This window comes from Saprolegnia parasitica (genome assembly GCF_000151545.1).
Source record: "Saprolegnia parasitica CBS 223.65 unplaced genomic scaffold supercont2.20, whole genome shotgun sequence".
NCBI classification, from domain to species: Eukaryota; Oomycota; class Saprolegniomycetes; order Saprolegniales; family Saprolegniaceae; genus Saprolegnia; species Saprolegnia parasitica.
In genome coordinates, this window is record NW_012156414.1 from 201,873 (window position 1) to 227,186 (window position 25,314).

The following is a 25,314-nucleotide window of genomic DNA, read 5'->3' on the forward strand; positions in this document are numbered from 1 at the left end:
GCGAGTCCCGTCATTTCGCTCCTCTCGACGGCCATCTATGTCGGCGCCTTCTCGCTCTCGATCGGACCCATGGCATGGATGCTCACGGCCGAGATCTTTCCCGACTTTCTGCACGCCAAGGCCGGCGGCATCGGCACCATGACCACGTGGATCGCCGATCTCATCGTCGGCCTCTTCTACCCGTCGATCGCGGCCACGAACGCGCTCTCCAACTACGCCTTCCTCCTCTTCTTCGCCTTCCTCGTCGGGTACGCGTCGTTCACGTACGTGATGCTCCCCGAGACGTCGCACAAGACGTCGGACGAGATCCAACTGCTCTTCAACCCGCTCCCGGTCATGTCGCCCAAGGCCCAAGTCGAATTGGACCCGTACGCGAGCATCGACTAGGTACTCGTCAACTAGATTTATAAACTAATTTTGTGTCTTTTTGTGTAATACTTCCTGGTTTCTTTGGAACGACTACAATTGTATAAAATGCCGTCATTGTGCTTATGCATCGTCGTTGACGGGGTCGGTTTAGTCGTAGTACAATCGGACACATAGTCGGTTTGGTAGTCGGTATGGATCGACTAAAGTCGGTGTCGTCGATATTGGATTGGAGAGGTTTGTAAAACTCGTACATCGAATGATCTCAAAATGCATCTTTTTTCGCGAGGCCAACTTCAAGGTGCCAGAGCGCGGGGCTGTTCGGTCCATGTACCGTGCGACGAGGGCTGTGGCCAATCATACAACGCTTGCACACCGGCGTCGTGCTTGGTGTGGCGACAAGTGCGGAAGCTCCGTTTTTTCAGCCGCCGCTGTCTCGTTTCCGCACGTGTGGGACTGCTGGGCCAAAACCACTGCAAGAAGGTTGCCCGCCGGATTCTTCTTGCACCCGAAACACATCTTAAAGGGCTTGAAGGATGGCCTCCGATGCTTTGAGATTCGCTCTACTATGGAAACGAAGAGGGGAATTTGACCTGGGATTACACCGTTGTAAGTCAGCGTGGCTCTTGGTGGAGCTTCAAGGAGGCACAGCGATCTTGCATGTCTTCGTCGCGACAACTGCAAACGCGCGTTGCTTGTCGCTCGTTGAAATCATCAGTATGTATATGAATATGTCGTTTGCTTTACAAGTGTTCAAGGTTGATCTCGAGGTGCAAGTAGTTTTGTGCTCAAAAGCCGATTTGCCGAGCGCTATCATCGACTGTCATGGTACAGGATGTGACGTGGCGCATCACCGTCTGCTAAAATGCAAACTCGTCAAGCGCAATAGACATAGAATGGGTGTATCGCAGAGCCACGCGGTGAAACGTGCGGTCCGCGATCTTTACAACCACGTCTTCTAGCACTTCGGCACTTGACAACTTGCAATGGCCGGCACACAGCTCCTGCCAACGACCAACTTTGGCGTCGTCTCGACGCCCAAGCCTGACGTCTTTGTGGCGATACCGCCGTCATCGCCAACGATGCACGATATGAAGCGGGCGACGTCGCGGTCCACGAATCGCTCGTCCTCCCGGCGCCGCCTCAGTCGCCTCGAGTCGATGATTCCCGAAGAGCAATCCAAGGCGCTTCAGCCGACGCGCGCGCTGTACGTCACCATCACGGTTGCGCTCATGGGCACCTTTCAACTCGGCTGGATCCTCACGCAGCTCAACTACAAGCCGTTCAACTCGAAGTGCGGCGAGGACCCGATTCCGAAGGACAACTGCATCATGTTTCCCGGCCACTCGGGCAACGAGTGGACAATGGCCGTCACGTCGTGGACCATCGGTGCAGCCATCGGCACCATCGGCAGCAGCTTCCCCGCTGACAAGTATGGCCGTCAGCGCACCTTGTACCTCAATGCGATGGTCATGATTCTTGGTGCGCTCCTTCAGAGCGCGTCCACGGGTATCTATCTCTTTGCGTTTGGGCGCCTCGTCTCGGGTATCGCCGCCGGCGCCGCTGTCAATGTCGCCAACGTCCTCGTCTCCGAGATCTCGCCCATGGAGATGCGTGGGCTCTTCGCAACGGGCCTGCAGGTCGCGATTGCGTTCGGCTCGCTCGCCGTCACGACGTGCCACTACTTTATCGGCTACTCGTACGGCTGGCGGCTATTGGTCGGTTTCCCGATCGCGCTCGGCGGTCTTCAGATTTTTCTTCTTCCGTTCACGGCCAAGAGCCCTGTCTGGCTCATTTCCGTCGGCAAGCCCGAGTTGGCCCTCGCCGAACTCAACCGGTTGTACCTGCCGTGCGATACGGAGGCCATTCTGCGTGCGATCCAAGCGTCGCACGACGAGATGGTTGAGGAGACGGTCGGCATCAACCCGTGGCAGTCGCTCTTCTCGAAACGCTACCGTCTCCAGCTCACGATTGCGATCGTGCTCTGCTTGGCCAAGCAGCTCTGCGGTATCAACGCCGTCATGTACTACTCGTCGTCCATCTTTGCGAGCGCTGGCGTGAACGACCCACGGATCGGCAACACGATCATCAACGTGGTGCGCACAGCGGGCATGGTGTTTGCGGCCAAGGTCATGGACAAGTTCCGCCGACGCACGCTTCTCCTCTTTGGCATGGGCGTCATGGCGGCGGCGGCGACGTGCATCTCGATCTCGCTCATATTCTCTAGCCCGATCCTCTCGGTGCTTGCGACTGCAGTGTATGTCGGCGCGTACTGCTTCTCGATCGGCTCGATGGCGTGGATGGTTACCGCCGAGATCTTTCCAGACTTTCTGCATGCGAGCGCGGGCGGCATTGGCACCATGTTTACCTTTAGCGGTGATTTTCTGGTCGGTGTCTCGTACCCGACGCTTTCCAAGCCGGACGTGCTCAGCGACTATGCGTTCCTCATCTTCCTTGGCTTCCTCGTCATCTTCATCGTCTTTACGTACTTTGTCGTGCCCGAGACTGCCCAGCGCACGTTTGACGAGATCCAAGCCGAGTTTGACCGCGTCTCGCCGCCGTCGCCCAAGCCCGTCACTGAAGTCGACCCGTTCGATAGCTTCAAGTAGACGTTTGTGTTGACAACTTTTGATATCGTCGTTTAAATATAATGTTATTTGTTAAAAAGATCGACTTGCACTCGAACCTACAAGGTGGTACTTCAGACGGGTGCATTTGACGTTTAACCCTAACTAAATGGGCCGTTTCATCGCGCTTCTTCCTTGTGTTCTTTGTGGCACATGCCGAGCGTTGCCTTATTATGGTGAACCTACAAGGTGGTATTCTGCGCAGTATTGTCTGTGGCTCAGGTAGAAGAAAGGCTTTAGCGTTCCGCTCGATTCATTCGCCTCTCAACGCAGGCGATTGGCCGAGGGTGATACAGCAGCTGATGGCGATTGAGCTGATGGCGATTGCATACGAAGACTATATGAGTGACCCATCCCCAGGAGCGGAATCCAAGTCTGTGCCGAGTTGGATCGGCACCGAGCGTGTCGTGGTTGAAATTGTTGAAATCCGCTTTTCAGCGCGCGTTTCGTCCTTTTTCCATGACGTGGCATCCAGAATTCAATTGGATGCGCACCCTCTTTAGCACAAAAACACGCGGTTTTTCAAAAGGTTGAAGTCAATATAGAACCAGCCACTAACACGCCGACCTTGCCCGCTTGCCTGCCATTACTGATCACATGATGGCATCCCGGACCGGCCTCGACGCGTCGCCCGACCGGGTGCCAACGGCGCACTCGACTGACGGCACGTTCGGTCCCAACAGCGCCGGCGACGACAACCTCGACGACGACGACGACGACGATGACGTGTACATGCCAGTGCAGTTCTCACCCAGGCCTGGCGCAAGGAAACGACTGAGCTCGCCGTCGTGGCGCGCGTCCCGCCGTAGCACGTCGCGGCACCAGCTCAGCCGCCTCGAGTCGATGCTCCATGAAGAGCACTCGAAAGCGCTCATCCCGGCGCCGATCCTGTACGCGACGATCATCGTCGCGCTCATGGGCTCGTTCCAGTTTGGTTGGCTCATGTCCCAGCTCAACTTTCGGCCCTTTGACGACAACTGCGCGCTGCGTCCGATCCCGGAGAATGACTGCATCATGTTTCGCGGCCACTCGGAGAACGAGTGGACAATGGCGGTCTCGGCGTGGATCCTCGGCGGCGCCATTGGCGCCATGGGCAGCGGGTACCCTGCCGACAAGTACGGCCGGCAGAAAACGCTGCTGCTCAATGCGATCGTCATGATCGCCGGCGGCCTCCTCCAAGCCATTTCGAGTGAGATCTACCTCTTCTCGATCGGCCGGCTCGTCTCGGGGATTGCGTCCGGCGCCGCCATCAACGTCTGCAACGTGCTCATCTCGGAAATCTCGCCGTGCCACATGCGCGGCATGTTCTCAACCGGGCTTCAGGTCGGCGTCGCGTTCGGGTCCTTGGCGGTAACCACGGTCCACTACTTTGTCGGGTACGGCGACGGCTGGCGCGTCCTCGTCGGGTTTCCGATCGTGCTCGGCTTTATCCAAATGCTCTTGTTCCCGCTCACAACGAAAAGCCCGGTCTGGCTCATCGCGCAAGGCGACCACGACGGCGCGCTCGACGAGCTCAAGCGTTTGTACCGTCCGTGCAACACGGACGCGATCGTGAACGCGTTGATCGCGGCCCACGACGAAGAGGAGCACGAGGTCCTTGGCATCAATCCGTGGCGCGCGCTCTTCTCCAAGAAATACCGCAAGCAGCTCATCATTGCGATCGTGCTCTGCTCGGCGCAGCAGCTCTGCGGTATCAACGCCATCATGTACTACTCGTCGTCCATCTTTTATCACGCCGGCGTCACCGACCCGCGCATTGGCAACACGATCGTCAACGTCGTGCGCACGGGCGGTATCCTCGTCGCCGCGCGCATCATGGACAAGGTGCAGCGGCGCACGCTGCTGCTCAACTTCATGTCGCTCATGGTGCTGGCGTCCATCGGCGTCGTCGTCTCGCTCACGCAAGGCTTCTCGACGCTCTCGATTGTCTCGGCGACGGTCTTTGTCGGCGCCTTTTGCTTCTCGATCGGCCCCATGGCGTGGATGGTCACGGGCGAAATCTTTCCCGACTTTTTACACGCGAGCGCCGGCGCCCTCGGCACGATGGCGACGTGGGTCGCCAACCTCCTCGTGGGCATTCTGTACCCGACGCTGTCCGAGAAGGAAGCGCTCGGCGACTATGCGTTTTTGATTTTTGTCGCGACGCTCGTCGGCTACACGCTGTTTGTCTACTTTGTCGTGCCCGAGACGGGCCAAAAGACCTTTGACGAGATCCAGGAGCTCTTCAACATATCGCCTGCGCCGCCAACGATCGATCTGGACGACGCCGACCCGTGGGGCGAGTACATTTAAGACCCTAACTTAACACACACCCAAGGAAGAGCCCCACTTGTTGGAATGGGACGATAAGTTTTGGACTTCACGTCACTTGCAACGCAAACACGTTCGATTGCTCGGTAGTCGACGGTCCAGCCCGAGCTCTGCCGCGGTTGGACTATCCAAAAGTATAATGTATTACTACTAGTACTAGGGTAAATCCCGTGTATTCTTGGGGCAGGAGCTCTTTGGTTGAGGTTTCGCATTGGGGTAGCGTGCAATCTAGCGGTGGGATCGTGTCGTAGCTTGGACAGTGTGGACGCCATCAAAATATAATCATGTGCATATACGTTCAACGTTCAACGTACCCTGCCCCACACCTCGTGTTTTATTGGGGCAGAGTGCGGTCGAGCTTTGCCATTTAGGTGGGGCATTGGGCCGGTGGACCATCTAGCGGTCTTTCTGCGTAGCATGCGCAGTAGTTTCGTTTGTGTAGAAGTTATGTGCAGGGTGCCATCGAGCTTTTTGATTTCGGTTTGGTATCGGGGCAGCGTGCAATCTAGCGGTGCGCCGGTGTCGTAGCATGGACTGTGTGGATGCCATCAATCATCGGTGTTCGGTTTCATGTACCATTCAGCACACCCTGCCCAATGCAGACACGCATTCACATGGCAAATGTGTGTGCAAACGCAACCTCCGCTTCGCTGCGGTGCGCCGCCGGCCTTTGGCCGGGAACCACACTGCAGTGCAACCTGGTGTGTTTGTCCAAAAGATGAATCTTTATAGTGCTGCAGCGGCGTCGACGTCAAATATTTTTTCTTGGGTGGCGGTGAGGCTGGTGCATCGTCCCCATCCCGCCAAGTTGTGGTCTGTTAGCCTTCACATCGTTTCAGCAATCGGGTCCAATACTGCATAGACGGACGCGTCTTGCATAGACGCCATAACAGACTGCTGCAGCATCACGCAAAGATCAACATTGCAGGGCCAATGGCGTCGAATCAGCTATGTGCTCCGGTTACCCGGCCCAGCTACTCTACCGGTTTCGTGACGCGATCCCATGACTTCGTCGCTCAGTCGCAGGCCGCTGTACACGCGCACTTTTCTTCAGAAAGTGCAGCCGCATCGACCTTGCATTGTTGCCATCGCCCGCGAGGATCTTTCTCTTCAGCTCCTTGGCTTCTTTGATCGCAGTCGCAGATGCCACACACTCGCATTCCCACCATGACCGGATCTTCTGCTCTGTGCTTCGCGCACAAATTGAAATGCACAGTCAATACCGACTGCACTATCGCGCACATTACACTCCCGCGCTCGCACATGGAATATGCCCCTACCACGACTCATCACCATGACCACCGTCTTCAACCACTTCTCTGCGCCGCGCCACCACATCGTGGCCGAGCGCGCGCACACTTTCCTAGTACCGCGCTGCCGTGCACTATCGCGGGTGCACACGCTACACTCGAGGGTGGCGCTGCGTGCATCGATGCCAAAAGCACTCGCTGCGCTTGCACATAGCATGAGCCTCTACCGCGCAACCGCGCGGGATCCGGCTATCGCCGGATGCACTCGCTTCGCTCGTGGCGCGCTGCGCGCGGATCAAATCCCAAGTGCGATATGACGTTGCCACAAACAAAAATGCCATATGACCCAACCGCGCTACCGGGTGGGATCCGGCTATCGCCGGATGCACTCGCTACGCTCGTGGTGTGCGCTATCGCGCACGACCCGGCTGCGCGCGGCTAAGTGCGCATATGTCCCGTTAAGTACTAATGTGACGTTTGATACAAAATCAAGTCAATTGAGCGTGACTCTCAATTGCCACTCGCACTTAAACGAATTTGACCCTTCCCGACGCGCTACGCGCGTCAAAACACATTATTTAGAGCTCCAACAACGTTGCCGTGCTAGCGCACCGGCCCGGCTACCGCCGGGTGCCCTCGCTGCGCTCGTGCCGCGCTTCGCGCAAAAAAGTCCTTATTCAATTAATAGATAGATTTGCTAAAGGGACGAAGAGTCAAGAAATGCGCGGATGATCAAGCACTCGCTCGACGATTTCGTCAAGATGAAGTGCATTTCTGCGTACATTCCGTCATCAAGGCTCGATTGGATTGACCTTCGGCGTCACACACATAGTTTAACCTCATGCCACGATACAGCTAATCGTCCGTGTGCACGGGCAGAGGACCAGGCAGCAAAACGATGTGGCCAGCATCCGAGGACGTGATGAGCTCGCACGCATAGGCAAAGAGGTGGACGCCGGCCGCCTTGGCGCTCGCGCAGAGGGCCGCAAACGCAGGATCGTGCACAGTCGACGGCGCGAACGACGTGCTGTCGCGCCGCTGGATCAAAAACACGATCGTTGGCTGGATCGACGTCCCGTGCGACGCGCGCAGCGCGATCAGCTCGTCGACGTGCTTTTGCGCGCGCGTCGAGACCGTGTCGGGAAAGACCGCGCGGCCGTTGTCCATACGTAGTGTCACGCTCTTGACTTCAATGTAAAACGTTTTGGGGCCATTTGTCTCGACGACAAAGTCGATGCGGCTATGGGCCGTGTGTTTGACCTCGGCTGTGATCTTGGTGATAAGCGCATGGCCGACGACGTCCGGCAGCCATCCGTGGCGAAGCGCGTTCCCGACCATCGCGTTGGCCGACATCGAGTGCACACCGACCCACTCGAGCCCACGGCCGTTCTAATGAGATGCCGTCGTTGAGCACGAGATGGCAGGACGAAAAAGGGGTACGTGAACTTGGATTTGCTCGAGTGTGTGGGCGTACTTGCGCTTCGGGTTGTCGCTCACGGACAGCTGGACGTTGGCAAGCGGCAGGTCCAAGAGGCCAATCATGGGCCCCGTGTTGGGGCAGTGCACTGTCACGACCTCGTCGTTCGCGAGCTGGATGTCGGCAAGGAACCGTTTGTACCGCTTCAGCAGCTTGCCTTGCACGAGGCGAGGGTACGTGTACACAATGCGCGCATCGGCGTCGGCAGCGAGCGCTACGATGTCCAGCGACTTGCCTGGTTTGGCGACCGCCGCCTTGGCACGCGTGCCCGACGTGCGTTCTTTCGCCATGGCATTGGCCGTTGCCACCTTGGGCGCTCGCTTGGGCTTCTTGGGCGCAGCGACGAGGTCGTCTAGGAGCTCCTTGGTTGCGCTGCTACTAGAGCGCAGACGTCGTCGCGTGGCGGCCATGGTCACGAGACTGATGCGCTGCAGCATGCTGCGATTATCCGGTTAAGCTCGCACGCGCCAAAGTACGATCCGGATAGACGTACCTACCCGGAGTCGCCGCTGGCCACCGGTCACCACTGTCAGAATACATCTATATCGAGTTTTAGAGGCATTCCGTGGGCGCCAGTCGTTTGGCCCGGTGCCACTCCATAGCGCTCAGTTTTAAATTCACCGCATCCAGTGTAGTTGTGAGATCCATCTATCGCACGTAGTAGGAGTAGGAATTTGAAACAGTGATTGACCTATTTGGTCTCGTTCGTATGAAATCGTACCTCTTTAGGTGCACATGATTCGAAACGGAAAGCTGAGTTTCATTATAAAAGAATATTGTCATGCCAGCGTAGCTGCACCTAGCAAGTTGTCCGTAACCACAATCAACATGTCTTCCATACAAAACCAAACTTTTCGTATCTAGCCCCGCCCACGTCAACGCAAAATGCAGAGCTGGTCGACGATGTGATACTCCTGCGCGATTTACGGCCGCGTAGTGATAGTCACGACGTGAGCAATACAAGCGACCGCTCCCGACGGCGGTGCGGAGGGTGGTCTGCTGATGGAGCAGGTTGGCATCTTGCCAGCGCTCGTGCGTCGCAGTATAAAACGAGTGCTCATGGGTTGCACGTGGGTGGCCACTGAATCTGCAACGTGCACACTATTTTGGTGGTTTATATCGAACGTTACACGATTTGCGTGTAATAATTCGAAGGCGCTGTGTGGGCCAATCGGAGCACGGATAGGCCGAGCTTGCGAACGTGGGGCTATCCTCGCCATTCTCGGATTGCCCTCCAAGTACTCACAGTAACATGTTCGCCCGCCGCGTCGTCCGCAACCTCTCCCGCAACGCCACCCGCGCCATGAGCACGCAGGCCCCCGCCCTCGCCCAGAAGGCTTCGGCCCCCTGGATCGTCGCCGCCGGTATCACGGCTGCCACGGCCCTCGCCTTCTCGGCGCCGGCCCAGAACAAGGCCGCGCCCCGCGTCACGCCGTACACGGGCGTCGCCGGCACGAAGCACGAGCGCACGTTCATCGCCATCAAGCCGGATGGCGTCGAGCGTGGCCTTATCTCGGAGGTCATTGGCCGCTTCGAGAAGAAGGGCTACAAGCTTGTCGCCATGAAGCTCATGACGGCCACGGAGGCCCGCGCCAGCGAGCACTACGCCGACTTGGCTGGTCGCCCGTTCTTCGGCGGCCTTGTCAAGTACTTTGCCTCGGGCCCCATCGTCTGCATGGTCTGGGAAGGCACGGATGTCATCTTGACGGGCCGCAAGATCTTGGGCGCCACGAACCCCAACCAGGCTGCCCCTGGCACGCTCCGTGGCGACAACTGCATCTCGACGGGCCGCAACCTTGTCCACGGCTCGGACGGCCCGGACTCGGCCAAGCACGAGATCGGCATGTGGTTCACGCAGGCCGAGATCCAGGACTACACCCGCTCGATCGACGAGTGGGTCGTCGCCGACAACTAAATGCTCGTTCTAGCGTTTGGTAACTACACATTCAACACTACATTCTGTAAACCTACTGGGTCCACTTCTTTCCTACAATCTGCTTTCCGTCCACGATCCAGAACCACCAAATCATCAACATACCTGGGCTGGCTGGCAGCCGCGATTCTGATCACGTCTGAGGCGGCGCCGAAGGGGCGCCACTGCGGCGGTGGATGGACAGCGTCTCTTGCACCCGTTGCCACCTCTATGGAGTAGCATTGATTGCCCAGCCCTCTCTACCTACCGTAATATCGTGCATAGCTTGCAAAGCGTCCATGGTGGTCTCGCATCCATCCCGCAGCCGCGGCTTGGTCTGGCTTGCTCGTCGTTGCCGGCCTTTTCTTTGTTGACGGCGTTGACTTTGCGTCATGACAAGCTGTCGAGATCCCAGGCTTTAATCCTCCGCGTCGTGATTGGTCATATGTCACCACGTTTGTGCGATTTCATTGGCTGAAACGACAGAAAAAGATAGACAGTCATTTCCTATAGATGCTAATTTGCATTTTTCTCCCAAAAGAACGGGTCGGGACGAAGCACGAGATGGACGACTCGAGCGCGTTCAGCATGGACGAGGACAAGCGGGCGTCGCTCCTCGAGTGGCTGCAGACCTTCGCGGCCGACGTCGCCGCCCCCGCCGACTTCACATGGCAGGCGCTCGCCGATGGCATCTTCCTCGGGCGCGTCGTCAACCGCATGTAAGATCCATCGTCAGCGAAAGGGCCCTCTTCCTCATGCTGGCCTGCTAGCGACCCCGACTACGTCGACCTAGAGAGCATCAAGGAAGACAGCGACATGACGTGGATCCTCAAGTCGGCCAACTTTAATGTGATTGCGCGTGGCATCGAGACGTTTTACCAAGAAGAGCTCGCGGTGCGCTGCGACGTTGCGGCCTATGTCGACCTCAATGGTATCTCGCGGGCGTCCAGTATGGACATCCCGACCGAAGTCGAGCTCGGGAAGCTCGCGGCTCTCATCTTGTACTGCGCCGTCAACTGCGCCGACCGCCAGACGTTTGTCATGCGCATTTTGAACCTCGAGCAGCGCGTGCAGCTCGGCGTCATGAGCCTCATCGAACAGCTCACGTCGTTCTTCCCACCCATGTCGCCCGCGGGCAGTCGCAGCGGGTCGGCCTTTTCGCCGACAATGTCACCGAGCATCCCCCCGCCGGCGGCCGCGGACATGACACCCCTTCGTGGCTACAGCCATGCCGACACGAGCACCGAGATGAACGAAATCAAGGAGCGCCTCATGACAGCCGAGAGTAAGTGGCAGGACGCCGAGCAAGACAAGCGCCGCATTACCGAGGAGTACGAGAAGCTCGCGATCGACTTTGCCGCGACGCGCGCGCGGATCGTCAACCTCGAGGACGAGAACGGTCGCCTCAACGCGGAGCGCCAACAATCGATCGCGCGCGACAACAAGAAGCTCGAAGAGCTCGTGAACGCCGAGAAGCACGCGCTGACGATGGAGCTCCAAGCCAAGACGGACGAGCTCAGCCACATCAAGAAGGAGTCGTCGGAGCGCATGATGGTGCTCGAACATGAAGTTCGTCGGCAAGCGGTACGATCACAAGGATTGTTCCAACCCAACCTAATACTTTGTGTGCAGGATGAACTCGATATTTCGCGCTCCAAGCTCGTGGCGCTCGCCAAGCTCGAGAGCACGGTCGTCAAGTACAAGCAGAAGCTCGATGAGATGAACACGATCAAGCAGCACGTCAAGGAGGTCGAGAGCCAGAATTCGTCCTACCTCGAGAAGATGCTCGACCTGGAAAGCACAATCAAGACGATGCCGACACTCAAGCTCGCGATCGAAAAGTACAAGAACCAGGTCGTCGAGCTCGAGACGGCCAACGTCGAGATCATGTCGTCGCTTCAAATCAAGGAGCACAAGGTGCGTCAGCTCCAAGAAGAGCTCGAAACCGCGATGCATGGCAAGGAGTTCCTCGAGCACCAGCTGGAGGAGCTGCGCTCGAACGTCCCGGACGAGGACGGGAGCGACATGGGCATGTACACGAGCGCAGCTGACGTCTTGGGCGGCGGCATGCAGTTTCGCGAGCAGATTGCGCGCCTCGAGCGCGAAAACAAGGTACTCAAGGAGCAGCTCAGCGCGATGCCGCAGAGCAGCGATGCGGCGGCCGCCTCGTCGACGGGTCCGAGTGGCGAAGTGCTCTTGCTCCAGCACGAGCGTGACGACGCCTTGCGCATGAAGGCTGTCTGGCAAGAGAAGGCACTCGAGATGAAGCGCCAGCTCGAACAAATGAGCGATGCGACGTCGTCGTCATCGTCGGGGGCAGCGCCGCCGCAGCAAGTGGCGCACCTCGAAGCCGCGAACGCCAAGCTGCTCTCGCAGCTCCAGGCGCACGAAGAACAGGCGCGGAAGCTCACCAACAACATTGAAGAGAGCGACTCGCTCCGTGCGACGATCGGCGAACTCACCAACCGACTGAAGGAGAAAGAGACAACGATCAACAACTTGTCGCAAGATAAGGAGAAGCTCGAGACCTACACGAAAAAGACGCTCCATGCGGTGCAGAGCAAGTACATGGTCGCGATGAGCACGCACCGCAACCAACTGGCCGAGAAGCAGGCCAAGGTCGACCTCCTCGAGTCCAAGCTCAAGGACCTCAAGTCGATCCAGAAGCGCGAGCAAGCGCTGCTCATGTCGTCGTTTTACGAGGTATTACCGCCCCCGTCATGTGCAACACGCTCCTGATTGCATTTGTAGATTGGCGGGGAAATGCAGCGGAGAACCATGATGCCCCAGCAAGCAACGCAGGGCGCCGCGGCCTCGGCCGCTGCGAGCCAAGTGCCACCCCTCGCCGCGTGGCTCCCGAACAAGCGATCCGACAACCGGACGGCCAAGCGCCAGACCTAAGGCATCTGCTACTCGGCGTCGTAATGCGATATGGCGCGTGCATGAATGAAAAATATAAAACGTCGCGGGTGTTGACACGGCTACAGCGCTAATCCGACGTGCTCACGCCGAGGTTCACGAGCGCGCGCGTGGCTTGTTGGCAAATACGGTCGTTGGGCGAACGCACCAGAAACTGCAGCGCGTCGACGCCACCAAGGCGCACAATGAGCTCCTTGTTCTCGGCTACCCATCAGCATGCATTAGCCACGCCGCGATAAGAGAGAATGACCCACCATTGACGGAAAGGTTGCGCAGTGCACGCGCGACTTGCGACTGCAGCTCCATCGAATCCGACTTGGCTCCGCGAATAATTGGTTCCAAGCCACCGTCGCGTGCAATCTCCACCTCGTTCGCGTCTATACAAAGCAGATCATCAGTCAGTGTACATCGAAAGATGCCGAGCTTTATACCGTTGACAGCCAAGTTGGCGAGCGCGGCAATGGCCTCGACGGCGACACCGACTTGCTTCGAGCACGCCAGCTTGATGAGTGGCTTGATCCCGCCGCCTTGGCGATCTTTTCCTTGTTGTCGACTACGATCGGTATCAGCATCGGCGAGATGTGTCGCTGCCGTACCATTGACGCCAAGGTTCGCCAGAGCTTTCGCCGCCTGGCGCTGCACATGTTCGTTGTCCGACGCCAAGAGATCGATGAGCATGTCAATGCCGCCTTCATTCGCCATCTTGGTTTGATTGTCGGCTAACGCACTGCATGAGAAGAGCCAATATGGTAGTCAACTCGTACAGTTGACCGAGAGGTTGGCGAGTGCGTGGGCAGCGAGGCGCTGCACCTCCGTGTCCTTCGACTGCGTCAAGGGCAAAAGCAGCTGGAGACCGTCTAGCTCGACGATTTGCACTTGGCGGTCCGCTACAGACGCCATGAGCTTCCATCGTCGCAGCAGGTGCTCTCACGCTTCACAGCCTCATTCGCGAGCTTCTCGGCGACTTCCCTCTGCAAGCTGGCATCGGCGCTCTTGGCGTACGCAATGAGGCGCTGGAGGTTGACCTTCAAGGCCTCTGTGAAGCCCTCGTCCGAGTCTTCGTACGTGAACTCTTCCTTGCTGCCCTTCGATCCTGAGGCCCCCATCGCCCTCAACCGTCGCTCCCGAAAATGACGAAGAACGTATCTAACGGTATCCGTATCCGGACGCTTGATAGAGTCTAACGGCACGCACATGACCACGTTCTCATGACCACTTTTGTGCGAGGGTCGGGATAAAAGTTGCGTTTTTATAGAGCATCAAGCGGGCGGGCTAAATTGCCTTTTTGTGCTCGACACCATGCGTTCGCCCTGTGTTAGCCACCCTAGTCATACATGCATAACTAGAACGCTGGAGGTGATTTCCTCTCGCTTCAAGACACCTTTCGGTACATCAATTGAATGAAAAATGAATTATGGGTCTATCGACGATTGCTGCGCTTGCCGACATGGAAGGCCGTCATGAGATCTTCGACGCCGTCGACATCTTCGACGTACTCGTTGAGGCTGTTAGTTTGCACGTGGGGCTGGTACGAGCCGTACGTCTCGAAATGCACGGGCTGCGACGCAAAGGCGGGCGGCGGCGGCACCAAGTGCGCAAGCGAAGCCTCGTGGTGCATCAGCTCGGTTTCGCCGCAGCCACACGAGCAGAGCGGGATGGTCCACTCACTATCTTGATCGACCGACTCATACGTCTCCTGGATAAAGTCCATGATGGCTTCCGGGTCCTCGATGACGCCAACGAGACGATGGAACTCGTCGTCGGTCATGCTCTTGTCTTTGAACGAGTCGAAGATCGACATCATCTCGGTCGGCGCGCGCGTCGTGACGGCCGATGCGAACTGATCGCTCATCATAAGCTCCTGAAACACCTCCCAGTCTTCGGCCCTGAGGCTCGAGAAGCTCAAGAGGCTATCGTGCGTACGGAAGCTTTCAAGAAGCGAGGACGTCCGGCGCGCGAGAACTTGTTGCGACTCACCGTCGTCCTCGTCGTCAAACACGCTCTGGACATCCGTGACCGCTTCCGGCGACTCGACCGCCGGCATTGGTGCTGCCATTGGCTTGGGCGGCGACGTGGGTGGCGCCATGAGCGGTGGCCGACCAGGCTTGGCCTTGGACTTGGCATGGGGGTTGAGCACTTTCCAGCGCATCTTGACAGAGTCCTCAGTACGGCCCTGTCCCGTGCGTGAGCGAATTGATTGCAATGGGTCGTAGCCGTACCGGCAGCAATTCTGCAATTTGCGTCCATCGGTTCCCGAGCTCTTGATACGCGTTCATCAAGACGACGTCTTCGTCCGACTTGTACGGGCTAGGGACGCATTCATATGCCTTTGAATCGCAGAGATCATCTGCTCGTACCCCTTGTTGATGGTAGGATCCAAGTGGTTCTTCCAGCGCTCGCGGCATTGCTTGGCTCTACCAGCAGCTCGTTGAGGTGACGAATGAAAGGTTCAGCCTCGTACGTGCGACCAGGGATCTGCTTGGAGATGTCCGACCATTGCACCGAAGGCACGTCGCGCACGAGCTTGATGAGTGCGTCGTCTTCGTCAAAGGACCAATGGCCCTTGACAAGGCCCGGCTTGAGCACCTTGTTCCAGCGCTGAAGGCACTGCGCGTGGTTGCGGCCGGGCACCATGCTGGCAATAGCCTACGCGACGGTCGTCAGATTCGATGCATCCAAGTCGCATTGCGCACCTTCCAGTTCTTTGTGCCATACTTTTCAATGCCCCGATTCAGTTGCTCGTCCTACGCGTCGTGCGGCGTCGGGTCGGACAGGACGATCGATGTACCTGCTCGCGCGTCCAGCGGGAGACCGTGGGCACGCTCTCTTCGCTGTCGGGCTCTTGGCGCGGGCGCTGCTCGCTGCTCGCGGGCGGCAGCTCGTCGCAAGCGAGCTGCGCCGGACGGGTGCGCTTCGCCGTGCTCATGACGATGGCGAAGTCAAAATTGACATCCCTCAGCAGGTCGAAATATCCGGATATGAGGTATAAGACCCAGCGAATCTCGTATTGTATTTTATATACACTTGTTTTCAGTATGTAATATACAAGTCCACCATATTGTCCGGATAAATGGCTGGATTGTTTTCCAACGACAAGCACTGCAGCTTTGAGCGCAAGAGGTTCCGCTTCTGCTCTACTCAAAACAGCAATAGGATGTTGAAGTGACAAAGGGGATGAGGGGATTGAACCCTGGCCTGGACCTGGCTAAAAACCAGTGTTTTAATTGACCCAAACACACAATTTCGTCAGAAACGACCCTTCTTGGCCACGTTATTGGCAACATTCGAAGGAGAGCTCGCCCAGCGCGTAGATGTTTAGGTACCGCATCTTGAGCGCTAGCTTCATCTAGCTCGCTATCAAGCCGCGACGGTAGCCTGTCGGCCAACCTCTCCTGACAGCAAGCCGATGTCGTTGAAGGTCACCGCGGTGGCGTTATTAACGTGTAAAGATATAGCCAAGAACAAGATAAGTTGCATCACTTGAAAAGACGACGACGAAGATGCTTGGTCTTAGCCACAAGATGCTTCTACCGCGACGCAGCTTCCATGCGTCGGCCGGGCGATCGCTCCTCGTCCGGTCGCTCGATGGGCTTGTTGCGGATGGCAAGGTCACAACGATCGACAGCTTCGAGTCCCGGCGGTACTTGACCCGCGACGACGGCCTGGGCTTCTCGCTCCAGCACGAAATCATCACCAAGGGCGCGCCGATGCGCTTGCACATGAAGAACCACGTCCAAGCCATGTACGTCATGCAGGGCGAAGGCACGCTCGAGATCCATAGTGCGGTGCACCACAGCCATGCGCTGTCGCCTGGCACATGCATTGCGATCGACGAACAAGAAGACTTTTCCATTGTCGCATCGAGCCCCGAGCTTCATGTGCTCAGGTAACACTGCATGCGACCTTGCCAAGACATTATCGGTCAACTAGTGTGACGAACCCGCCGGTTGTGGGCGACGAAGGGCCCGACAGTGACCGCGTGATCCCAGCCATCGATACGCAAGGCAACTCGTACGCCGAGTACTCGCAAGCGATCGTTGACCGGCTCTTCCGCCCGCCCACGTCGCTCAAGGGCGGCAGCGCGCCCATGAAGGACCACCCACTCTTTTAACGCGTCCACCACGCACGGAATGTGGTCGATGTCGATAGCTCATACTATACAAGTACCCATTGCCTGCGCTCCTTGTCCCGTAAGCTATACTACCGGGTCGAAGAGGAGGAGGACCACCAGAGCATGGGCTCTCGATGCAGCATGCAGCCAAGGCGTCTCCAAGCAGCCGTCGCGATGATACGTCCGTGACCCTTGGCAAGCGACACGATCTTTGACACTACAAAACTCCATGAGCATACAAAGTCCTAGTATATCCCTTGGCGTTACCATTTGACGAGGAACGCACCGGGTACGCGCCGGAGCATGTCGTCGGATGCAGCGCCAGCCGACGGCGACCTCGATGACAAGGCGATTGCGCGCAAGGTGCACAAGCGGCTCCTGGAGCGCCAGGAGCAGCAGCATCAAGGCCGCCTCGATGCGATCCTGGAGCTGCGCGCCAACAGCGAGAAGGCGTACGCGGGCATGTGCGGGCACAACGAGAAGCGCAACGCCGAGGCCGATGCGCTCGCTGCGGCGCAGGCGCGCGAGTTCCAAGAGCTTCTCGCGTCGGGTAAGAACCCGTACGAGGTGTTTCGCGCGCGCGAGATCGAGGCGCGGACCGCTGCCAAGCTCGCGCGCCAGCAGCGCAAGATCCAGAGTGCTGAGATGCACATTGCCACCAACATGGTGCGGGAGGCGGCGCGCAACCAGCGGCGCGGCGAAGTCGAGAAGCGCCACGTCGAGTACGTGCAAAAGTACCAAAAAGAGCTCGGGCGCAAAGTCGTCGAAGACCGGACGCGCAAGTACATGCTCTCGCGCGTCGGCGCCGAGCTCGTCGACCCCACGGGCCGCACGTTTCGCATCGACCCGTCTCAAGTCACCACGATGAAGGACTACTCGTTTGGGACGGGCAAGAGTACCAACAAGACGCGCGAGCAGCGCGACAAGGTGCACCGCCTCACCTCCACGTTGTTCCAACCTCCGCATTAGGTCATTGATGCGATCGCGGCCAAGCCCGAGCACGCCGACGTCCACTTCAACCCGCGCTGGATCCCGAAAAGCAAGCACAACGCTTCGTCGTCGTCGTCGTCGTCGCTCTCGAACACGCCATCGACGGACGGTCTCCTCCTTCCACCCATCTCGCAGCCGCCGGGCAAAGAGCTCGTGCAGCTCAACGGCCTCGACGACAGCTCTGCACTCCCGTCGCTCGCCGCCTCGACAGCATCGTCCCATCGTACGAACAGTAGTAGCACGAAGAAGGGATTCGGCGTGCCGAAGCGCAGCAAGCTCGAAGAGGCCATGCGCCAGCGCGCGCTCGCCAAGCAAAAGGACAACTTGATCGAAAAGCAAATCGTGTGGCGAAAAGAGTTTACCGGCCGCGCGTTCTTGGCCGATCCGCCCGAGGTGAGCTTCTCGGACTTTGACGTCGGAACGCCGCAATCGCGCTCGTTCACACTCACAAACGTCAGCAACACCTTCAACCACTTCAAGCTCCTGCCGTTGCCCGACGACGTGCGCGACTTCTTCGACATCAAATACGAAAAGCCGGGGCGCATGTCGGCGGGCATGACCTGCCGCGTGCACGTGACGTTCCTCCCGCGCCGCAACGCCGACCTCGAGACGCACATCCCGGCGGTCGCGAAGACCGGGTACTTCTCCATTCCGCTGCGCTGCGCCGCGAAACGGAGCGTGCCCGAGCTCAGCACGAGCCACATCGAGTTTGCCAACGTCGTCGTTGGCGAGTGCGCCAAGCACGTCGTGACGCTGCGCAACGCCGGCGCACTCCCGACGGCCTTCCGCATCTTGCCAGTCGACACGCCTGCCTGGCGCGACGCGGGTGATCGTGAAGAGACGCGCGTCGATGCGGTCGCCGATCCGAGTGCGTCCGAAGCCGCGCTAATGGCGTTCGCTACGTCCTTTGGCCAGGTGCAACCAAGTGTGTCTGTCGCACCGCCTCTCGTTGCCACCACTGACGGGCGAGTCGCGCCGTACGCGAGCTGCAGCATCCACTTCGCCTTTTCGCCGCACGAGCCAATGGCCGCGTTTACGCAATCGTTCCAGGTGACGTTCGACGACGCGCCCGAAGTGCCCCCGCTCGACATTAGCGTGCGAGCCCAGGCCGCGCAGGTAGTCGCATCAACCTTTATCAAGTGGAGATGCCGAATCATACGACTATGCAGGTCCCGCTGTACGTCGAGACGCCCATGATGGACTTCAAGTGCTGCGTGTACGATAAATTATACCGTGGAAAGCTCCTGCTGCGCAACCGGGGCAAGGTGCCACTCAAGTGCCAGCTCAAAGTGCCCAAGTACCTCAAGGAAGTGCTCGAGTTCGTGCCCCACTTTGGCTACGTGCAAGGGTGTTCGCCTGGCGCCGAGCCTGGTCGATTTGAGATCCAAGTACGGCCATATAGTGCATGCGGGAATACCTGACGTGGCAATAGATCAAATTTCGGCCGACGCAGAGTCTCTGGAAAGCCGTGAGTGCGCACAAATTTGGCCTCGAGACGCTCGGCGTGCTGGCGATTCCGCTCCAAGTGCTCGTGCCCGACCAAGTGCTGCCCGTGTACTTTGTCTTGCGCGCGCAGCTGACGCTTGGCGACCTCGAATTCTCGTCGCGGACCATTTCGTTTGGCGTTTGCGCAACGACGCAGAGTGTCGCCCAGCGTGTGCGCATTACCAACCGATCGATATTGCCGCAGAAATTCGCGTTCGTGCACTTGCCACCGGAGGTGCGCGTCGAGCCAAACGACGGCTTTGGCACGCTCTTGCCGTACGAAGCGATCGACGCCGATATCGTGTTTAGCCCGAGTGCGGCGACCGAGTTTCATACGTCCCTCACGTGCGTCTCGAGCATGAACCGCACGTATTCGCTGCCGTGTCATGGCACCGGCACGGCCCCGGCACTGCGCTTCTCCGAGACCGTTGTGACGCTGGGCGCGATCCCGATCGGACAGTTTGTCGTGCACAGCCTCGTGTGCGCCAATGCATCATCCAGTGATCAACGCCTCGAGATCGACTTGCCAGCGAGTGCGGCCAAGGTATATGCTTTGATTTGCATCAGCCATCACGATCGCATGTAGGTGCTGCGAATACGACCGCTCGTCGCCACCGTGCCCGCCTACGGCTCGGTGCGCATTGAGGTCGAGTTCCGACCAACAGCATGGGACGACCTCGCGCCGGCCGAGAACGTTATCGTGACGAAATCCTGCAACGCACCACCTCTGGCCGAGGCGTCGGCCACTATCAACGCCAATGACGTTGCTCTCGAAGACGTGACACCGAGAGACGAGCTGGACGACGACAATAAGAATGACGTAGTGGCACCTCTTGCGCTGGCCCCGACCGAGCCGCGGAGCGTGCACGCAACGTACAACCTTGTGTGCTTTGGCGATGACGCCAAGAACAAGGGCGACGGTCGCGTCACACTGCAGAGCCTTCGCCTCCACGTGTCGATCGTCGAGCGGGAGCTTCTCGCCAAGCCAGAGACGCTCTCGTTTGGCCAAGTGGCGGTCGGGCAGTCGAGCGTACTACATTCTAGCACAACTACGATATGAGGTTTGACGCACGCCAATCTTAGGTGCTCAAACTCCAAGTGATTAACGACGGCCCCGAAGAGTTGGAGCTGCACATGCTCGCGCTGCATTGCATGGGTCCGTTCTCGATCGTAAACGCGCTGCGCTGCGTCGCGGCCGGCGGTGGCATGGCGGTAATAATCCCTACTCTAGCGAATGATAGGTTGCATGAAGCGACCGCGTAGACGCTCTTTGTTGAGTTCACACCGTCAGCGCCACTCATTTTTCAAGAAGATTTGATGCTTACGACGGCAAGAGGGGACCTCCGCGTGCCGCTCCACGGCGAGGTATGCACGTGTCGACTCTTTCTGACGGACGCAAGGAGTCCGAGCATAGGGCGTGAGCCCCGTCTTGCAAATCACACCGCCCGATGGTGACATCCACTTCAAGCCCGTGCTGGCGCGCGAGAAGGGGTACACCGAGTTTGCCCTTCTCAACTCGAGCCAGTTTCCGCTCAAGTACATCATCAAGGTACGCACGGTAGCGAGGGCCTCGATGGCTTATTAGGACCCATAGACGATCGAGGTGCTGCACCCCAACTACAACCAAACGAGTGTCTTTTCGTGCACGCCCAACGAAGCCGTGATCCCGCCGGGCGAAACGCAGGTCGTGCGCTGCGTGTTTAGGTACGGCAGTATATTCTATCCCGAGCAACTCCTATCCACACCGCGCTTGGTAGCCCCGACCACGAGCGACCGATCGAGTTTTCGACCAAGTTTCGCATCGATGTGCCCAACCAGACAGAAGACCACGTCATTACGCTGCGCGTATGCTTCATTCGCGTGATAGCTCGAGGCCGAACGGCGTATGTAGGGCCGCTGCTGGGAGTCCCAGACGTACCTGCTACCACCAACGATATGCGAAGAGACGGCGGTGCCCGAAGACATTTTCGAGCTACCGCAGCATGTTTTACTGCCGGCGTTCTGCGCCGACTTTGTGAAGAAGCCGCCGCGTGTCTTGCAGGTCGTGTTTGATACCGAGCCGACGACCAAGAACGTCATCATTGGCAGCATTGGCCCTCAGGACGAGAAGGACCACGGACACAGCGTCGGACCGGCCTTCTCGGACGGCAAGGCGAGTTCGGCGGCGACGTTCGAGGTTGCGTTCGACGGCGCGAGTGGCCTCGCCGAGAAGCACCGCAAGTACTTTGCCATTGAGCCAAGCAAAGGAAGCGTGTTGCCTGGTCACGAAGCAACCATCGCGGTGCACTTCAACCCGAAGGGCGATGACCACGACATTGGCAACCAGCTGCGCATTATGCACTGGATCCGCGTCTCGGCCAAGGTGACGATCAAAGGCGGCTTCATGCCACTGGGCGCCACCGAGCACGTCGTCCACCTCCTCCTCAAGGCGCGCGTGCTCACGTGAGCGCATCTTTGCACAGCAGCTGGTCGTCGTTTTGTGTGCAAGATGGACGACAAGGATGTATGCTGTTGCGACGAGATTAGTATAATAAAACGAAGACGACATGTCTACAGGTGGTTGAGCGGGTTGTTGGTCATCTCATTGGGCAGAAAGGCGTCTTCCATTGCACTCTCGTGGCCCGTGCGCGGGCGTTTCTGTCGCGGCTGGCGCGCGCCGGCGGTCGTGCTAATGTTATTGGTCGTGGTGGCCGAGGTAGTTGTGGTCGTGGCGTATGGTCGGTCGTACGGCGGCGGCGGCATGAGCATCGAGGACGGCGGCAGCTGCACTGGAAGCGGGTTCGTCAGCGAGTGCTCGAACGCGACGAGGTTGAGCGAGAAGAGCTTGAAGCGGTGCGGATCGTTGATGACCTTGGACACGATCTGGTTGAAGCGCTGGTGCACTTCGAGGTACCGGCTCTCTTGCTCCGATTCTTGCAGCGTCGGCACCGATCGGGGCGGCATCGCGCGCAGCTCGGACCGCACCTGCGACGTGCTGGCAGCGTCGTCGGCGGTCGCTGGACGGGCGGCGTGGTCTTTAGTCTTTTTACAATGCGCCGAAGCAGGTCGGGCGTGTAGTCTTTCCCAGGGTACGTGGCTTGCATGCGCGATCGGATCTAGCATGACGATGCATGTGCAGCCGTATATGGAGAGACTGCGTACCTCAGGAATTGAAAGGTCTTGCAGCGCCATGGCCTGGATTTGGTCGAGCTCCGCTTCATAGAGCTGGCTTTCGCGGTGGATCGCAGAGCTGCTAGCCGCCTCTTCGCCAATCTCGTGCGAGTGCATCGCGCAGTAGCGCTCGTTCTTGATGACGTACTTGAGCAGCGTTCGGTCAAACGTAAACGTTATCCGCCACGAACACTTTTTCGTGCTGTCGTCGGGACACACCTTGTAGCTGCAGTAAAAGCTACCGCGGTGGACGACCTTGATGAGCGGCGACTTGACGCGGAAGAGCTCGAGCGCGAGCGTCGACGAGAAGAGGTGCGTGCTTCGGGCGAGCGTAAAGCCGTGGTCGAGACTGTGGACCTTGAGCCGGTTCTCGAGGTCGGCAAACGTATCAAACTGGTCGCCTGGCACGGGAAAGCACGAGCCCGGCGTCGGGCAGACGTCGCCGTGGTGGCTGTGCCCGGCGTGCGCGGCAAGGTCGACGTCCACGGAGCCGGCCTCGTACAGCTCCCGCGGAGGGCTATCGCCGATGCCACCGTTCATTATTTCCGCTCTATGTGCCAGCCCGCATCCGGAAATCGTGTCCGGATACTACAATGCACGTCGTCGATGCGTTGTGGGTCTCTCGCTCGAATGTGTCGAGTTATCGCATCGTCCGTTGACGGTCCACGTCAAGGCGACGTGGTGTTCTCCACTCCATACAAGAAGAATCTTCACAGTCTTCACAGACAAGTTGTCTTTACAGACAAGTTGTCTCGTTCGACGAGTTGATGGCGCATGTAAATTATCAACAACTCAAACCGCGTTTACAACTTGTACTCTTCGTCGCTCGACGCGTCGTCGTGGTCCTTGAGAAGTCGTTGGACGAGTTGCCGCACACGTCCATGAGGTGCTGCAGCTGATCTTGGTCAAACTGAAGCTCGTCGACGATCGACTGAATGTCCTTGGACGACCCGGACGCGCGGAACGAGTCAATGACGCTCGCGACGACCGGGTCGTCGTCCATCGAGAAGCCGTTGGCCGCCGTGTTCGCGTGCGTCTCGGCGTCCATCATGTCGCCAAGGTTCAGGTTCGTCTTGAACGACGCGGTAAAGAGAAACTGCGTCAAAATGTCGATCGACATTTGGTCCCACTCGACCTTCTTCTTCTTGGTCAAAAACGGCGCCGGCGGCCGCACCGACGGACTGTTGTTGGACGGCGGCGACGGCGACGGCGCGGCAGATGGCGGCGCAGACGACAAGAGGTCCTCGACTTTGTTGTTGGACGAGACAAAGCTGCTTCGGCGGCTGCGGTCCGATGCGATCGAGCCCTTCTCTTCGTCGTCGTCGTTCTCGAGGAGGATGTCGGCCACACTCATCTCAAAGAGGTAGCTGAGCATTGGGAGGTTGCCTTGCTTCATCTCGTACTGGATCGACTCAATGAGGTCCGTCATCTCCATCTTGGGCAGCCGCCCGGCTTTTTTCTTCTCTTGCTTGGGGTGCATTTGCTTCCACTTCTTCTTGATGTCGTCCTCGGCCCGGCCCTGCGTGCAACACTGGGATCAATGTCTTGCACATGAAGAGCACCAACGACAGTACCGGCAGCAGCTTGGCCACTTGTGTCCATCGGTTGCCAATCTTGTTGTAGACGTATTCGAGCAGCGCAATCTCGTTGGCCGTAAAGGGCCTACAGATGCAGTGTGAGAGCTCCTTCTGTGACGCCTCGATTCGCACGAGCGGTTGATCGTGGGCGCCAAGTGATTTCGCCAGCGCTCTCGGCACTGCTTGGTCCTACACAACAATTGCGTCATGACGCTTGCATGTCATTCAAGACGCGCCGCCTACGTTCGGCCAGGCACTCCTTCGGCGATCCGCACCCACGCGCTTTCGCCGCAGATCTGAATTTGTTGGCGAAGGAGCTCGTCTTCGTCGGGCGACCAATTGCCCTTGATAAGACCTGGCTTGAGCACCTTGTTCCAGCGCTGGAGGCACTGCGAGTGGTTGCGCCCCGGTACGAGCTCGGCAATGGCCTACATTATTGCGCTTGTTAAACAGAACGCCCGCTGCTGCCCACCTTCCAGTTTTCGTTGCCGTTGAGCTCGACGGCGCGGCGAAGCGCATTGTCCTAGTCGCCAGTCGCCCACGTGGCCCCAATGGCATCCTCGTCGTACCTCTTCGTCAGTCCATTTGCCCTTACCACCGCTGCTGGGCGTGTTGTACGCGTCTTCAAACGAGTCCATGTGGTCGCCAAGGCGGCGCTTCCTACGCAGGCGGCGTGTGGGCATGTCCACCGTGCTACGGGCTTACTGTGCCAAGATGGAGGTCACTACGCACGTCGCTGCCATATGAGCTTCTCCAAGGACCAAGTAGGATGCGGCGAGCACGTACTTGTAAAGGGCCGAGGTCGGGTATCGGAAGCTGTCGTGGGCCACGGTCTTGTCAGCTATGGCTATCGAAGTCGCGGTCGAAGAACGCCCTTCCGTGCCCCGGGTTACTTTCTCTGCCGTACGACGACGTACATTGAGTGTACGAGCAATGTACGCGTACGGTTTCATGCGACACGCCGGCCATAAATTAGGCAGCGATTCATCGTTATATACAAATGCCGAGTGCCGTGTGCAAACCGCGTGAAAAATTCTCGCGCCATACGCCACCGTTGTAACTTTATGCAATGGCCAATCATCGCTTAGTGTTTGGTGCTTATCGTCGTTTGATTGGCTGCCATTTGATCGAAGACGAGGA

At 58.3% G+C, this 25,314-nt stretch overlaps 12 protein-coding genes across 12 annotated transcripts in view; 7 read left to right on the forward strand and 5 right to left on the reverse strand.

The window, feature by feature from the left end:
- SPRG_20114 (hypothetical protein) overlaps positions 1-387 on the forward strand; it is a gene marked incomplete at both ends in the record, with an annotated part of 828 nt that extends 441 nt beyond the window's left edge. The window contains one exon of the mRNA XM_012344947.1: positions 6-387. Within this exon, the coding sequence (XP_012200337.1) occupies positions 6-387 (382 nt within the window). The remainder of the gene's footprint in view (positions 1-5) is intronic.
- A 965-nt stretch (positions 388-1,352) lies between these two features.
- SPRG_20115 (hypothetical protein) lies at positions 1,353-2,975 on the forward strand (the record flags this gene model as incomplete). The annotated part of the gene is made up of 1 exon (XM_012344948.1): positions 1,353-2,975. The coding sequence occupies one exon, from the start codon at positions 1,353-1,355 to the stop codon at positions 2,973-2,975; it is 1,623 nt and encodes a 540-aa protein (XP_012200338.1).
- Positions 2,976-3,593: 618 nt separating this feature from the next.
- Positions 3,594-5,285, forward strand: SPRG_20116 (hypothetical protein; the record flags this gene model as incomplete). The annotated part of the gene is made up of 1 exon (XM_012344949.1): positions 3,594-5,285. One exon carries the CDS (start codon positions 3,594-3,596, stop codon positions 5,283-5,285), a length of 1,692 nt encoding a protein of 563 aa, XP_012200339.1.
- Positions 5,286-7,408: 2,123 nt separating this feature from the next.
- SPRG_06066 (hypothetical protein) lies at positions 7,409-8,467 on the reverse strand (the record flags this gene model as incomplete). Its single annotated transcript, XM_012344791.1, has 2 exons — positions 7,409-7,942; positions 7,994-8,467. The coding sequence occupies 2 exons, from the start codon at positions 8,465-8,467 to the stop codon at positions 7,409-7,411; spliced, it is 1,008 nt and encodes a 335-aa protein (XP_012200181.1).
- Positions 8,468-9,209: 742 nt separating this feature from the next.
- Positions 9,210-10,021, forward strand: SPRG_06067 (hypothetical protein). Its single transcript, XM_012344792.1, has one exon. The coding sequence runs from the start codon at positions 9,283-9,285 to the stop codon at positions 9,943-9,945; it is 663 nt and encodes a 220-aa protein (XP_012200182.1). The 5' UTR covers positions 9,210-9,282; the 3' UTR covers positions 9,946-10,021.
- Positions 10,022-10,465: 444 nt separating this feature from the next.
- SPRG_06068 (hypothetical protein) lies at positions 10,466-12,932 on the forward strand. Its single transcript, XM_012344793.1, has 4 exons — positions 10,466-10,661; positions 10,713-11,526; positions 11,575-12,645; positions 12,694-12,932. The coding sequence occupies exons 1-4, from the start codon at positions 10,507-10,509 to the stop codon at positions 12,841-12,843; spliced, it is 2,190 nt and encodes a 729-aa protein (XP_012200183.1). The 5' UTR covers positions 10,466-10,506; the 3' UTR covers positions 12,844-12,932.
- On the reverse strand, positions 12,857-13,998 carry SPRG_06069 (hypothetical protein). The gene is made up of 6 exons (XM_012344794.1): positions 13,793-13,998; positions 13,626-13,748; positions 13,458-13,580; positions 13,293-13,414; positions 13,116-13,238; positions 12,857-13,065 (listed from the first exon to the last, which is right to left on the reverse strand). Exons 1-6 carry the CDS (start codon positions 13,965-13,967, stop codon positions 12,958-12,960), a joined length of 774 nt encoding a protein of 257 aa, XP_012200184.1. The 5' UTR covers positions 13,968-13,998; the 3' UTR covers positions 12,857-12,957.
- A 224-nt stretch (positions 13,999-14,222) lies between these two features.
- On the reverse strand, positions 14,223-15,830 carry SPRG_06070 (hypothetical protein). The gene is made up of 6 exons (XM_012344795.1): positions 15,650-15,830; positions 15,555-15,605; positions 15,323-15,507; positions 15,219-15,275; positions 15,081-15,168; positions 14,223-15,034 (listed from the first exon to the last, which is right to left on the reverse strand). The coding sequence occupies exons 1-6, from the start codon at positions 15,785-15,787 to the stop codon at positions 14,282-14,284; spliced, it is 1,272 nt and encodes a 423-aa protein (XP_012200185.1). The 5' UTR covers positions 15,788-15,830; the 3' UTR covers positions 14,223-14,281.
- Positions 15,831-16,308: 478 nt separating this feature from the next.
- On the forward strand, positions 16,309-17,041 carry SPRG_06071 (hypothetical protein). Its single transcript, XM_012344796.1, has 2 exons — positions 16,309-16,747; positions 16,792-17,041. Exons 1-2 carry the CDS (start codon positions 16,362-16,364, stop codon positions 16,970-16,972), a joined length of 567 nt encoding a protein of 188 aa, XP_012200186.1. The 5' UTR covers positions 16,309-16,361; the 3' UTR covers positions 16,973-17,041.
- Positions 17,042-17,275: 234 nt separating this feature from the next.
- SPRG_06072 (hypothetical protein) lies at positions 17,276-22,007 on the forward strand (the record flags this gene model as incomplete). Its single annotated transcript, XM_012344797.1, has 11 exons — positions 17,276-17,899; positions 17,942-19,078; positions 19,132-19,350; positions 19,395-19,991; positions 20,034-20,477; positions 20,531-20,659; positions 20,711-20,812; positions 20,862-20,996; positions 21,042-21,151; positions 21,205-21,292; positions 21,339-22,007. The coding sequence occupies 11 exons, from the start codon at positions 17,276-17,278 to the stop codon at positions 21,891-21,893; spliced, it is 4,140 nt and encodes a 1,379-aa protein (XP_012200187.1). The 3' UTR covers positions 21,894-22,007.
- On the reverse strand, positions 21,953-23,138 carry SPRG_06073 (hypothetical protein; the record flags this gene model as incomplete). The annotated part of the gene is made up of 2 exons (XM_012344798.1): positions 21,953-22,542; positions 22,589-23,138. Coding segments are annotated over 2 exons (862 nt in total), but the record flags the coding sequence as incomplete, so codon positions are not given.
- A 145-nt stretch (positions 23,139-23,283) lies between these two features.
- On the reverse strand, positions 23,284-25,034 carry SPRG_06074 (hypothetical protein). The gene is made up of 8 exons (XM_012344799.1): positions 24,961-25,034; positions 24,880-24,898; positions 24,744-24,834; positions 24,647-24,697; positions 24,418-24,602; positions 24,307-24,363; positions 24,172-24,259; positions 23,284-24,116 (listed from the first exon to the last, which is right to left on the reverse strand). Coding segments are annotated over exons 1-8 (1,227 nt in total). The 5' UTR covers positions 24,962-25,034; the 3' UTR covers positions 23,284-23,381.
- Positions 25,035-25,314: the final 280 nt, after the last annotated feature.

Excerpts from the sequence above, each read along its gene's own strand:
- SPRG_06067 (XM_012344792.1), top strand. The coding sequence starts at position 9,283 with ATGTTCGCCCGCCGCGTCGTCCGCAACCTCTCCCGCAACGCCACCCGC.
- SPRG_06068 (XM_012344793.1), top strand. The coding sequence starts at position 10,507 with ATGGACGACTCGAGCGCGTTCAGCATGGACGAGGACAAGCGGGCGTCG. Across the intron at positions 10,662-10,712 it reads GGGCGCGTCGTCAACCGCAT|CGACCCCGACTACGTCGACC; the intron begins GTAAGATCCATC and ends CTGGCCTGCTAG. Across the intron at positions 11,527-11,574 it reads ATGAAGTTCGTCGGCAAGCG|GATGAACTCGATATTTCGCG; the intron begins GTACGATCACAA and ends CTTTGTGTGCAG.
- SPRG_06069 (XM_012344794.1), bottom strand. The coding sequence starts at position 13,967 with ATGGGGGCCTCAGGATCGAAGGGCAGCAAGGAAGAGTTCACGTACGAA. Across the intron at positions 13,415-13,457 it reads GGCGAACCTTGGCGTCAATG|TCGACAACAAGGAAAAGATC; the intron begins GTACGGCAGCGA and ends TACCGATCGTAG. Across the intron at positions 13,239-13,292 it reads CGCCAACTTGGCTGTCAACG|ACGCGAACGAGGTGGAGATT; the intron begins GTATAAAGCTCG and ends TGCTTTGTATAG.
- SPRG_06070 (XM_012344795.1), bottom strand. The coding sequence starts at position 15,787 with ATGAGCACGGCGAAGCGCACCCGTCCGGCGCAGCTCGCTTGCGACGAG. Across the intron at positions 15,169-15,218 it reads GATCCTACCATCAACAAGGG|CCCGTACAAGTCGGACGAAG; the intron begins GTACGAGCAGAT and ends ATGCGTCCCTAG. Across the intron at positions 15,035-15,080 it reads AAATTGCAGAATTGCTGCCG|GGCCGTACTGAGGACTCTGT; the intron begins GTACGGCTACGA and ends CGCACGGGACAG.
- SPRG_06071 (XM_012344796.1), top strand. The coding sequence starts at position 16,362 with ATGCTTGGTCTTAGCCACAAGATGCTTCTACCGCGACGCAGCTTCCAT. Across the intron at positions 16,748-16,791 it reads CCCGAGCTTCATGTGCTCAG|TGTGACGAACCCGCCGGTTG; the intron begins GTAACACTGCAT and ends TCGGTCAACTAG.
- SPRG_06074 (XM_012344799.1), bottom strand. Across the intron at positions 24,364-24,417 it reads GAAGGAGTGCCTGGCCGAAC|GACCAAGCAGTGCCGAGAGC; the intron begins GTAGGCGGCGCG and ends ATTGTTGTGTAG. Across the intron at positions 24,260-24,306 it reads GCGCCCACGATCAACCGCTC|GCCCTTTACGGCCAACGAGA; the intron begins GTGCGAATCGAG and ends CTGCATCTGTAG.